Raw genomic sequence first — 13,266 nt, 5'->3', positions numbered from 1 at the left:
GAAATTAGAAGGGACAGGGCTTACGCTGGAGGACTGCTGACCTGCAAAGCAGACAAAGAGCTGCTCAGAGCTTCTGAAGCTCTGTGTGCAGTCCACGTAAACAAGCAATGCACAAAGTGAGACACAGCAATGCAAGGGCTGGGTCTGCCTCCTCCAGGGGCAGTGCTTGCAAGTTCACCACCTGGTCCCTAAAGGGAGTGGTGGAAACTTTGGGCACATATCCTGGCCGGGGTCACTTGAGACAGGGCCGGCCTGAACTCAAGGCAAGATTCGTTGACCGAAAATGCCTGCAGTTCCCCCAGCCTCTTGAAGGAAGTGAATGTGGTCAGGAGCACTGTCTTTAGAGACAGGATCTTAAGCTCAGCTGACTCCAGTGGCTCAAATGGAGCTCTCTGTAAACCAGAGGGGAGGATTAGGTGTGGTCTGGGAGGATTTAGCCTCGTCTCAGGAACCTGATGATCAGGTCGTGCTTTCCCAGTGACCTATCATCAACAGCATCGTGATATGCTGCAATTACAGCAACATACACTTTCAAGGTGGAGGGGGACAGCCTCCGTTATAACCTCTCTTGCAGGAAGGAAAGCACAGAACTTATCAGGCATTTCCAGTGGTCTTCCTGCTGGGAACACCACTTAGCGAACAGACTCCACTTCAAAGCATAAGCACACCTGGTAGAGGGCGTTCTAGCTTGAGTGATAGTGTCTACCACCTACGGTGGTAGGCCACTTAAATCCTCTGCATCCCATCCAGAGACCACACGTGGAGGTCCCAGAGGTCTGTCACTGAGAAAGCAGGTCCTTCCTCAGGGGAATCCGCCAGGGAGGGCCTGATTTACGAGGAGCCTCAGTTCTGAAAACTACGTCTGGTTGGGCCAGTAAGGTGCAACCATCAAGACCTGCAAGACCTCCCTTACCTTGCACAGTGTCTGTGCGAGCAGGCTCACTGGTGGAAATGCATACTTGTGTAGGCCCTGGGGCCAGCTGTGTGCCAACGCATCCATGCCGAGGGTCCCCTAAATCAGGGAATAGAACAACTGGCAGTTGAGGACTCCTGGGAGGCAATCGAATTGACTCCAGATCAGCTGGACCACGTGGGGATGGAGTCTCCATTCTCCTGGAATGTGAGAGAACGTCAGCCGCATGATTGAGCTTGCCCGAGATGTGAACAGTGACTTGAGCCGCTGCTGACTCCAGAGGAGGAGATGGCCACCCACCCAAAGAAGGGAACTTAGCTTCATCTTCAATAGCCACTCTCCGATGCAGCACTGGGTCACCCACAAGAGGGACCTGCGGCATCATTAGGCAGCTTGACATCACATGGCATGCTAGAGGTGTGGGAGGTCCGTGGGGACTGGCCCGACGGAAGCGCTCCCACTGTAACCCTCAGGTCTCCCAAAGTCTTACCCAGACCTGCAGGTCTGCTATGAGAAGCGAATTCGATACGTTTGTGAAGAGGGAAAGTCACAACCGCAATGCCAACATGGAGATGCTCTCGCAGTGAGAGCATGCACCATCCACAAATGTTTTTTCAGCATGCTCTCAGCCCAGACATGTCAGACAGCTGCTCTCTAAGGAAGCAAATCATCGCTGGATGTGCCCTCAAACTGGCAGGAGAGATCTCCTCTATAACAAGCTCTTTTAGCAATTAGAATTGCTGTTTCACTGCAATCAGGAAACCGCTTACCTTGAAGGATGGCTGGAAAAGAGCAATCGCTGTTTACAACCACGAATGATTGACCCGTATGTCCGGGTGGGATTGGCTCGGCATGCAAATCTTAGTAGCCAATGTCCATTGGCTTATTTAGTTACCAATTGGAAGTGTTTGGGCTCCCAGGCAAGACCCCAAAATGTCAGCATCGATGTAACGTTGAACATGACTAACTGGGAACTTTTTCCTTTTAAAGTTGGAAAGGCTTTTCAGGGATTCAAATATTTGTCTTTTTGAGCCTTATGGTTATAAGTTTTTGCATGTCACAGGTGTTTATGTAACCATGCTCTTATATCTTTAATCATAAAGAATACTGTACAGATCTGTCTGGGGTGACTTCACTCTTCAGGTAACAAACTCTTTAAATCGTGATTAGTTTATATTATTTAGTGATTGTATAAAATGGGTTTTTATGAATCTGAGCCATGAACTCTTACACATAATTACAGAACTTGACATCTTACTTGAATAAAATGCGCTGATAATATACACTCAACTCTATACATTATATACACAATGTACATGGGTGTAACTGAATGACTGTGATTTTAGATTCATTGAATCACACCGTTTATTGTCTCGTCTGACAGAATTCTCTCTGTGTCTCCTTTGTAGATTGCAATTGCACAAATATTTATTGATTAGAGAGGCACCGAGCATGAATGTCTCCACTGAGAACTTCACCTCAATTGAGGAACTTCCTTCCACCTGCATAACCTATGAAGCTTTGTTACTGAATGATCTCAGGACTGGAGTGCTATGCTTTAATCTACTGTTCGGGGTTCCTATACACTCCTATGTTTTGTGGCTTATTGCACGAGAAAGAAGATTTCCATCAGAATTCTTCTATGTCAATCTCACAGTTTGTGGCATAATTTACTGTAACGAAGTTCGTCAATACGGGAAGAAGGAGGCGGGAACCGGCGAACATTCAACAAAACTTTAATACCAAAATAAACAAAGAACAAAACGAAAGTAATGCCGGCAGACCCTCGCGGACGTCTGCCGGCCACACAAACATAATAAAACATAACGTAAAGTCCAGGCCTGGTCCTCTCTCGTCCTTCACTGTAGTCGCTCCTCCTTTTATGCTCCCGGAGCTCCTCCGTGAGGGACTCAAGGCCGGTGCGCCTCCCAGGTGAAGCTCATTAACACTCGCGCCACCGGCCTCGCGCCGTTCCCTCACGGCTCTCGCCCGCCCTGGTCGCCACATTTACTCTCTATGTTTTTTTATTTTTCTTTCACCAATATACCCAAATGTAGAGTTACTACATCGATTTTTACAAGGACTAGGTGTCACTGGTCGTCCTCTGTTTCAGTGTCTGATGTGTGTTGAACGTTACCTGGCAGTGGTTCATCCTGCACTGTTAGCCCAGATTTAATATCTACAAAAACAGTTTAATTGCAACATACTTAATTTTTTTAAGATTTAGTGCAATACTGTAAAAATGTAAGTAAATTCTACTACTTCTGCAGACATAGTTGAATGTGTGAATAACTTTAAGTTTAATGGATTAAATTTAAAAAGTTTTTCAACTGACCACACCCATCCACCCACCCCAGTTAGCTGTTGAGAAGTTTTAGACGACGCCATTTTCATGTGGTTGCAGCTGCATGTGGTTTCGTAGAGTTGTTGGTGAGTAGTTAGAATATAATCATTTAAATCAGCTTTTTGTTCTGTTGAGAGGCTGAGAGGCTGTTTATGAGTATAAAAAACACTGTTTTAAGTGTGTTTCGCATTTTTTACTCGTGTTCGGGTCCTAGGCTACTTCAACATCTGACACGACAGGCAAATTCGGCTGGCATAGTCATGACATCGGCTGGGTGATTGGGAGTAATGAAAAACACAATTTAAGGAATTTCCCTGGCCAACTTGCAAGATTATTCACTTGCGCAGTGAACACGATACCACTTGAATAACGTTATCTTGTGTGGCGTTCTCCGCGGCCTTTTGTAGTCTGTTTATTGTTACATTTTATTTTTTAAGAGCTGTTTGCGAGCACTACAAAAATTGTTAAACGGGTTGCGATATTTTCACCGACTAGGCTTTTTACGTGGTTGGCGTGGGCATGGTCCCGTTTTACCCGTGCGAGTTCGCCTCGCATAATTCATCGCGCCAAGCCTGAACTCACGTGAGGCGAGCTCCGCAGCCCTTTTTCGTCTGTGTATTGTTCTCGCTGTTTCATCGAGGGATTGTTTGCGAGCGTAGAAAACATACTTTAAACAGACGATGTTATTTCCAGATGTCATATAGTTGTTTTTGTCACTGGCCTGCAGCAGACACGGTCCCGTTTGATCCCATCTGAAGTGCTGCGTTTTAAACGTGTTTCCAGTGGAGCAGAAAGTTCAACAGCGTGACAAATTTAATAAATCTGGTGAGTGAATTTAAACTAACTTTAAAAACCAAGTTTTATTTAATGTTGAATTAATGTTTAAATGCAAACACAGATGAACGCTCTCTAACAGTAAATTTGTTTTGTGTTTCAGGTTGCAGGAAGGCATGCACTGGAAGTGTAAGTATTGTTCTTTTAACTGTGAAAAAAGATCACAGTTATTTAAACATTACAGACTGAAACATGGCAGTTATGCTAGAAATGAGCCATTTCCATGTTTGCATCAGGAATGTCTATGCACTTTTAAATCGTTTAATGCCTTAAAAGTGCACTTATCCCGCTTTCACTCCAAACCGTCTGGTCAGCAGAGTGTAGATGTACCAGTTAAGTTTAGCTGTCTGTCTTGTGGGTTTGCCGAGTATTGTTCTGAGGCTGATTACTTAATTCACTTGCACACTGCACATTTAAAAGTAAATCATAAAGTCAAGTGCCCTTACAAACAGTGTAACTTTGAAAGCAGTGTCTATTCCACATTCAAAGCGCACAAGAGCAAGTTACACAAGGAACAGAACTGGAAAAGATTTAAATCAGAAATCATTGGTCATTATTACACAAGCCCTGACAGTGATGCTGCAGAAGAGCAAATGTCACATGCTGAAGATCTGGAAGATTTAGAAGCCCTGAGTGAAGAAGACAGCAATAATGATCTTCCTGATTTAGAAAAACAGCTTGAGCACAACTTGGCATCTCTTCTGTTAAAGATGCAAAGTGTTTTGAACATACCAGAGAGTTCTGTACAAGAAGTCGTAGAACAGCTTTGTCAGATTCATAAACTATCACAGCCACTTTTGCACAACAGAGTCAGGGCTGTGTTAAGTAAATATCCTGACATGGATGAAACTCTTGTAAGAGAGGTTACAAGTGTTGTGTCAGAAGGTAACATTATGCATTTTTTGGCAAAAGATGGACCCTTAGGAACTGCTAAAAGAAGAGCAGCCTATGTACGCAGAGAGTTTCCTCTAGTAAACCCCATTGAATATGTTGTGGAGAAAGGACAAAAAGCACTTGCATATGTCCCCATTCTTTCCATGCTACAGAAGTTGCTTAACAAAACTGATGTGTTAAACCGAGCAATGTCAGAAAAGGTCCATGTGCTGCAGGAATACAGATCATATGTAGATGGGCAGTACTTTAATGAAAATTCTTTACTTACAAGAGATGATTTCACAATTGCTCTGGGACTTTACATAGATGACTTTGAAATTGCAAACCCACTAGGAACATCAAAGCTAAAACACAAAATGTGTGCTGTGTACTGGGTCATTGCCAACTTACCAGCAAAATATCGATCAACCCTCAACTCAATCCAGCTTGCTTTGCTGTGTAATTCGTCAACAGTCAAAAAGTGTGGTTATGCAAAAATTTTGCAACCACTTATTTATGATCTGAAGATATTGGAGCAAAATGGGGTTTACCTCGAAAAACTTGGTAAAACTGTGAGAGGTACAGCATTATTTGTTGCAGCTGATAATCTTGGTGCCCACTCTCTTGCAGGATTCCTGGAGAGCTTCTCTGTCGACAAGTTTTGCAGATATTGTTTGGCGAGCAGTGGAGACACTCAGCAGCAAGAGGTACGTTCTGGTTCCTTCCAGCTCCGAGAGAAAGACTCCCATAATAGGCAGGTGCAGGAAGTTAGACAGAACCCAGAATTGAGTCGAACCTATGGTGTCAAAGGTGCCTGCCCACTAACTGAGAATCTTGATCACTTTCATGTGGTCAGTGGGTACCCTCCTGACATCATGCATGATGTCTTAGAAGGGATTGTTCCAACCGAGTTGTCCCTGTGCCTTACAGACCTGATAGGCAAGAATTATTTCACTCTGGACATGTTAAATCATGCCATCAAATACTTTCATTACACATTTGCTGACAAAACAGACAGACCACAAGTGATTGGAAAGGGATTTTCCACCAAAGGTACCATTGGTGGAAATGCCCATGAGAACTGGTGTCTCATAAGGCTTCTTCCATTTCTCATTGGTAGCTATGTCCCTGAGGGTGACGACACTTGGGAAATTCTCATGCTTCTCAAGGACATTGTTGAGCTAGTTGTGGCACCACGGCATACTGAAGAGACACTGCATTTCCTGGAATGTAAGATAGCAGACCACAGACAGCTGCTGCAGTCAACATTTCCTGATTTCCGTTTAAAGCCTAAACATCACTATATAGAACATTACCCTCAGCTAATAAGGAAATTCGGGCCCCTGTGTGAAGTTTGGACAATGCGCTTCGAGGGGAAGCATAAATTCTTTAAAAGGTCAATTCGCAATGCACAGAATTTCAAAAATGTTGCGATGACACTTGCTACCAAACACCAGAAAGCAAACAGTTACCATCTTGATTGTAGCTCATTTTTCAAACCATCAGTTGAAGTCTCAAAGGTCACCCCAATTTTGCTTGCCTCTTTCCCCATGAATGTTCAGAGTGTAATCACTCAAAACATTCAGGATCATTCTGGATCTGTTTTTAATGCATCGTCTGTCTGTTTAGATGGAATCAAGTATAATCCAGGCATGATTCTCTGTACTGGCTCTTGCTCAGGTCTCCCTGAATATGCCCAAATTGAGAAGATTGTTGTGGCTAACACAGAAATTTTGTTTGTTTGCCACAAAATGACAGCATGGTACTCTGAGCACTTTAGATCGTACCAACTTCTCTGCAGTGATGTCACCTCGATGTGTGTGGTTAGGGTTTCAGAGCTGAATGATGTCTTCCCATTATCAGCATACAAGGTGCAAGGAGAACTTATGGTGACACTGAGACGATATGTTATCTGCTAAAAATGTCTTTATTATTTTTTCCCAGATGGCTGTCCAACAGAAACTAACCATGAGAGTTATTGTCACTGATGGAGATATAAGAAAAATGACTATGACAACACGGCCTGACAGACTTGAAGATTTGATTGGATGGCTCAAATCCACCCTCCAAACGAACTACAGCTTCTCTTTACAGTACCAAGATCCTGAATTTAACAATGAACTATGCAATCTTACAGATCTTTCTGAGCTTCCGGATAAGCCTACCATCAAAATCATCCCCATAATTGAGCTTGAACTATTTGCTTCACAAAGTGAATGTTTTAGTGAAACATGCAGCCTGGCAGACACAGAGATCCTGTCTGTCTCTTCTATGGATAGAAGTTCTCAGTGGCCAGATGTATTTTCTATTCCAAAATTTTCAGTTGATGTCGAGTATCGACTTCGTCAAGGCAACCTGCTGTATCTGAGGGATGAAACCAATCTGAAAGTCCCAAAAGAGATGAAACATGATATTCTGGAGAAACTTGCTGAGGCCATCTATGAATTTAAAGCATATCCAACGAAGGAAGAATTTGATGCTGTTGCAAAATCCTTGGTACAAACACACCCATGTCTGAAAGAGCCAGGGTCATCCTCTGGTTGGGAAGGATGGAAAAATAGTTTAAAATTCAAGATGGGTAATTATAGGACCAAAATGCGCCAGCTGGGTCGACTTGAAGTCACTATCAATGCTGGTAAACGTGGGAGGCACACTGCAATTGGCAACCCTCCCAACAAAGACATCAAGAAGCCTAGGAAAGGGGAAATAAATTTCTTACCTGAAAATCCAGAGGGGATGGATGACAAGAACCTAGAAGGAGTTCGTCAGGTTCTTGTTAATGAAATGAAGAAGACAAAGCCAAATGGATCCCTTGTCAAGCAACACATGGACATGACATTTGCTCTTCGCAGAAAAGAAGTTGTTAATGAGAAGCCTCACATCAGCCAGATGATTCTTCGATGGCCAGCTCTGTTTACAGAGAGTCAGGTACAGTATGCAAGAATTTTTTTTTTTATTGTATTGACTTACACCAGTGGTTTTCAAACCTGTCCCGGAGGCACCCCAGCTCTCCACATTTTGTGTCTCTGTAATGAAGGTTCTTTGTGTAATGGGAAGGAAGAGGACAGGGATCGGCTTTGGGCTGCTGACAGTTTATCACAGAGAAAAATATCAAACACATAAACAAAAAGACGGTCAACGCACACTAATAATTCCACATCCAAGGACGGGCTTCACTCCACGCACGAGCACAGCTCACTGTTAGTCAGCAGTCCCTCTCTCTCTCTCAGCTCCTGCTTCTCCTGGCGTTTTACCGCTCCATGCCAATTACTGGAACGAGAAACAGGTGTTCGTGATTTAATTCAACCCGTTCAATCACCGCACATCCCCAGACACTCCCTCCTGTGCAGACCCCGCTAAACCACGCCCCCCTGATCTCCCTCATTTACACACATGATCTAACTCTTCAGCTTGTTAGTTTAGACCAAGAACTAAATTGGGTGTGTCAAACTGGAGCCATACAAAATGTGCAAGGCTGGGGTGCCTCCAGGACAGGTTTGAACACCACTGGACTACACAAATAGGTATAAATGACAATGGGCATGTATAACCATTAGGGGTGGTCAGCACTGTGACACAAATCATGTGGCATTGACCATGGCTTAATATGGTTTGACGTTTTATATTTTAGGTTTATTACGAGTTCAACCGAGTAGTGGGTAAAAATCTCAGAGAGAGCTTCTTTGATGCTCTTGACCGTTACTCTCCAAATCTAATGGACATCTTCAGAAAGAAGAAAGGCCTTGCTGGTCAGCTTTTGGCTGAGCTTTTACGTAAGACAAAGGTGGGTTTATTTGTCTACATCAGTCTACCTTATTCCTCCTGTTTTTTTGTCATTCCTCTGTATTCTTTACTTGTCTGTCCACTCTTGTTTCTACTTTTTCTTTCTCTTGTTTCTCTCTTCTCTGTTGTCTCCCTTTACTCCCCTTTCTCCTTTTATGTTTGTCATTTCGTCTTGTCCTCTTCTTTACTTCCCAAACTCTAAAAATTATTAATTAAATGCATTTGTGTATTCCAACCAAACTGTTTTACAATATCTGCCATATCTTCCAGACCACTGAGCCAACAGATGTTCGGTCCCTTTGCCTTCGTGGACTGCCAGTCATTTTGGGGGATGATCCTTCCACCTTCTTTAAGACCTGCTCCGTAAGTTATTCAATTTTTTTGGTAAATTTTCCAGGTACAAAGTAAAATATTATTTCATTAATGAAGATTGCCTGCTGCTAATTTTCATTATCTTCCAAAATTTTATTTTCAGTATTTTAACCATTTTTAAATAGTTGCATTACTGGTTAATGTTGGGACAGATTGAAAATATTTATTTAAAAAAAAAAAGTAATTTTTTTTTTTTTTTTTCTTCCCCAGTTTAAATTGTTGGTTCACCAAAAAATGAAAATCATTAGTTATTAGTTATTCAAACATATTCTAAACCAATATGACTTACCTCAATTTGTGTTCTGAACATGAATGTATTTTAATGATATCTGTTTGTCTGTTCCTCCACTGTCAGTCTATGCAACTAGCACTTTTAATGTCCAGAAGGGTAAATGCATCATTTAAGAAATCCAGGTGACTCCAGTGCTTTAATCATGCCTGTGGTGCTCTTGTGAACATGTGCCAGAGAGGAATATTTTGTTAAAGGATTAGTTTACTTTCAAATAAAATTATAACATTTTCCTAATTTACTCACCCCCATGTTTAAATGTATATGCTTTATATAAACAAATGTTCACTTCAAAAAAGCTTGCCCTCCATGTTCTACACCTTCCCTATTCTACTTACAGAAAAAATAGAGCTGGCGCTGCTTTCTTTCCGTAAGTAGAATAGGGAGACGTAGGACATGCAGCGTAAGCTTTTTGAAGAATATGTAAGTGCGTTTTTGGTGGAACCACTTGGAAGGCGATCATGTGTTTATTTGAAAATGAACTAATCCTTTAATAATAATATTTTTGTTGCTGTTGTTATTGTTGTTATAATAATAATAATAATAATAATAATAATAATTATTATTATTATTATTATCTTTTTTACTGGGCACATAGTTTTTGTGTTGCTTCATTAAGCCACTAGATAACCACTGGAGTCCCATGAATTATTTTAATGATATATTTGCAACCTTTTTGGACCTTAAATGTGCTATTTGCATAGGATGTGAGTGGAAGAACACAACTTGTATTTCATTAAAAATAAAAAAAGACATGAGGGTGAGTAATTAAAGGGATAGTTCACTCAAAAATGAAAATTTGATGTTAATTTGCTTACCCCCAGGGCATCCAAGATGTAGGTGACTTTGTTTCTTCAGTATAACACAAATGATGATTTTTAACTGCAACCGCTGCTGTCTGTCAGTCAAATAATGCATGTCAATGGGTACAAAATCTAAAAAAGTAAAAAAAAAAAAAAATAAAAAAAAATAATAAATGCACAGACAAATCCAAATTAAACACTGCGGCTCGTGACGATACATTGATGTCCTAAGACACGAAACCATCGGTTTGTGTGAGAAACCGAACAGTATTTATATCATTTTTTACCTCTAAAACACCACTATGTCCAACTGCCTTGAGCATCCGGTGCGTGAGATGTGTATGTGCTCTGGTGTAGTTTAAAGGGTTAGTTCACTTTCAAATAAAATTTCCTAATAATTTACTCACCCCCATGTCATCTAAGATGTTCATCTTTCTTTCTTCAGTCAAAAAGAAATTAAGGTTTTTGATGAAAACATTCCATGATTTTTCTCCTTATAGTGGACTTTAATGGCCTCCAAACGGTTGAAGGTCACAATGTCAGTTTCAGTGCAGCTTCAGAGAGCTTTAAACGATACCAGACGAGGAATAAGGGTCTTATCTAGCAAAACATTTTCTAAAAAAAAAAATACAACTGTATATACTTGATAAACACAAATGATCACCTTCCCTATTCAACTTGCGTAACGAGTGCCAGTTCCGTTTTTTCCAAAAGTTGAATAGGGAAGGCATAGGACATACAGCGTAAGCTTTTTGAAGAATACAGAAAGCGGAAGCACGTGCAATGCAATCATTTGTGTTTATCAAGCATATACATTTGTATTTTTTTTAGAAAATGGCCGATCGTTTCGCTAGATAAGACCCTTATTCCTCGTCTGGTATCATTTAAAGCTCTCTGCAGCTGCACTGAAGCTGACATTGTGACCTTCAACCGTTTGGAGGCCATTAAAGTCCACTATAAGGAGAAAAATCATGGAATGTTTTCATCAAAAACCTTAATTTCTTTTTGACTGAAGAAAGAAAGATGAACATCTTAGATGACATGGGGGTGAGTAAATTATCAGGAAATTTTATTTGAAAGTGAACTAACCCTTTAAACTACACCAGAGCACATACACATCTCACGCACCGGATGCTCAAGGCAGTTGGACATAGTGGTGTTTTAGAGGTAAAAAATGATATAAATACTGTTCGGTTTCTCACTCAAACCGATCGTTTCGTGTCTTAGGACATCAATGTGTTGTCACAAGCCGCAGTGTTTAATTTGGATTTGTCTATGGAAGTTTTTTTGACTCAAAGATTTTGTTGCCATGCATTATAAGACTGACAGATGGCAATGGTTGCAGTTAAAAATCATCATTTGTATTCTACTGAAGAAACAAAGTCACCTACATCTTGGATGCCCTGGGGGTAAGCAGATAAACATCAAATTTACATTTTTGGGTGAACCCAACTCTGCGTATGTGAAGGGAAAACTTCATTGTATTTTGATTTTGAAGGACAGTGCTAATTTAATTTATACATTGCAAGTATTGGTTGCAAAATTGCCATAAATGTGGCCTGACATTAAAGGAGAACATTTGTTCTGTTTTGTGCATGACTTACTTAGACTGGTATTGATTGTGTGTTGGATATAGGTTTCAGTTGTCAACACAGAATTATTTAACTTGCATGATCTTGTTTCTTTCATTGTTAGGATATCACTGACGAGGACTCATTCCAGCAAATTCCAGTAGGAATCCTCTGCGTTGATGCAGAAACTCCACAACTGAACCCTTCCCAAGTGGCCATCATCTTGGAAGGGAATTCCGTTATGGAACCAGACAACCTGCCTCAGGCCTTCTGTCTAACTTTTGGACTTATTTATGGCCTTCACTTGGACTATCCTAAGTGCATGAGAAACACTTTTAATTTCATCCAGCAGGTGTTCCTTAATCTTGGAAAGGTGGAGCTGGCACCAAAAATTCAATCCTTAAAAAATCTGCTCACAATTATGTAAAATGGTGTCGTCCACTAGTCATCATTTTTTTTTTTTTTTTTTTTTTTTTTTTTTTTTTTTTCTGTGTTCCGTGGAAAAAAAAAAACCTCAAGTCAGATTTTGTTATAAGTGCTTTTATTCACAACAGTAAAAAATAAGGTGCCTTGTACTTTTTTTTTAATTTATTTTAATTTTTATTTATTTATTTTTAAATACTTTGCAGTGTTGCACTTTGAAAATAATCCAAGCACACATTTGTGCACTCACTCTGATAGTTCAGCAGACCTGAAGAAGGGTAAAAGAGTCTATAAATGTTTTTTTTTTTTTTTTTTTTTTTTTTTTTTGAGAGAGTGAGTGATGGCAATAACAAAACTAAAGTATTTTGAACTGAGGTGTGAAAAAAAAAAAAAAAGTTTGTTATATATGTACAGTACGTTCATGTGACGTTATGTTCATACAGCATGTTCATGTGCTTAATTGCAGATGTTTAAAGAACCTGTCATGTTCTCAGGGGAACAGCTCAAAAAAGCTTTTGATTAAGACTTGATATTCTGTTTGAGTAGATGCACTTTTAGAGAGGAAAAAAGGTGGAAACCTTTTAAACTTAAGGGCAAACTTGTTTAAAACTTGTCTTAATTGTACTGTTGCATTTTAAAAAGTTTTAAATAAAAAAAGAAAAGAAATCTTTTGTTTCATTGCTTTTGTATATAATTTAATGCAATTAAAAAGGCAAGTGGAGTAAGTGAACAGAGGTATTATGTAAACTTAAAGTATTTAGTCTATTCAACTTAAAATAATTATTAGAACGGCTAATATCTTTTAAGTACATTTCACTCAAGTTTATCAAGTAAACATTACTTAAATTTTTTAGGGCAACCAGTTTCCTCAAATTTTTTAAGTAAACTCAACTTATTCGGGTTTAGAGTGTGTAACCTTTCTGAAGTACAAACCTCTCAGATATAGAGTGATCTGCTGCACTGTGGTCTGGATAACCACTCTTGGATCCTGTTTGGCTGCTATAACCTTACAAATAGTGTCTAATCTGAAGGCATATATATGGTTCTTCTTGGTGCAGTTC

General features: G+C 40.3%; 1 protein-coding gene and 1 long non-coding RNA gene across 2 annotated transcripts; both read left to right on the top strand.

Annotated features, from left to right (window-relative positions):
- Positions 1-3,669: 3,669 nt before the first annotated feature.
- On the top strand, positions 3,670-7,060 carry LOC125253535. Its single transcript, XR_007181460.1, has 4 exons — positions 3,670-4,082; positions 4,195-4,220; positions 5,595-5,671; positions 6,909-7,060. It is a non-coding gene; the product is annotated as an uncharacterized LOC125253535 (long non-coding RNA).
- Positions 7,061-7,768: 708 nt separating this feature from the next.
- LOC125253534 (sterile alpha motif domain-containing protein 3-like) lies at positions 7,769-12,252 on the top strand. Its single transcript, XM_048167544.1, has 4 exons — positions 7,769-7,892; positions 8,596-8,748; positions 9,018-9,110; positions 11,907-12,252. The coding sequence occupies exons 1-4, from the start codon at positions 7,791-7,793 to the stop codon at positions 12,207-12,209; spliced, it is 651 nt and encodes a 216-aa protein (XP_048023501.1). The 5' UTR covers positions 7,769-7,790; the 3' UTR covers positions 12,210-12,252.
- The last annotated feature ends 1,014 nt before the right edge of the window (positions 12,253-13,266 follow it).

Source organism: Megalobrama amblycephala, linkage group LG18 (genome assembly GCF_018812025.1).
Source record: "Megalobrama amblycephala isolate DHTTF-2021 linkage group LG18, ASM1881202v1, whole genome shotgun sequence".
In the NCBI taxonomy this organism is placed as follows: Eukaryota; Metazoa; Chordata; class Actinopteri; order Cypriniformes; family Xenocyprididae; genus Megalobrama; species Megalobrama amblycephala.
Note: the sequence above shows the minus strand (reverse complement) of the source record. Positions and strands in the feature narration are given on the sequence as shown.

Coding starts and splice junctions, on each gene's coding strand:
- LOC125253534 (XM_048167544.1), top strand. CDS start 7,791: ATGGACATGACATTTGCTCTTCGCAGAAAAGAAGTTGTTAATGAGAAG. Junction 8,749..9,017: donor AGCTTTTACGTAAGACAAAG/GTGGGTTTATTT, acceptor CATATCTTCCAG/ACCACTGAGCCAACAGATGT. Junction 9,111..11,906: donor CCTTCTTTAAGACCTGCTCC/GTAAGTTATTCA, acceptor TTTCATTGTTAG/GATATCACTGACGAGGACTC.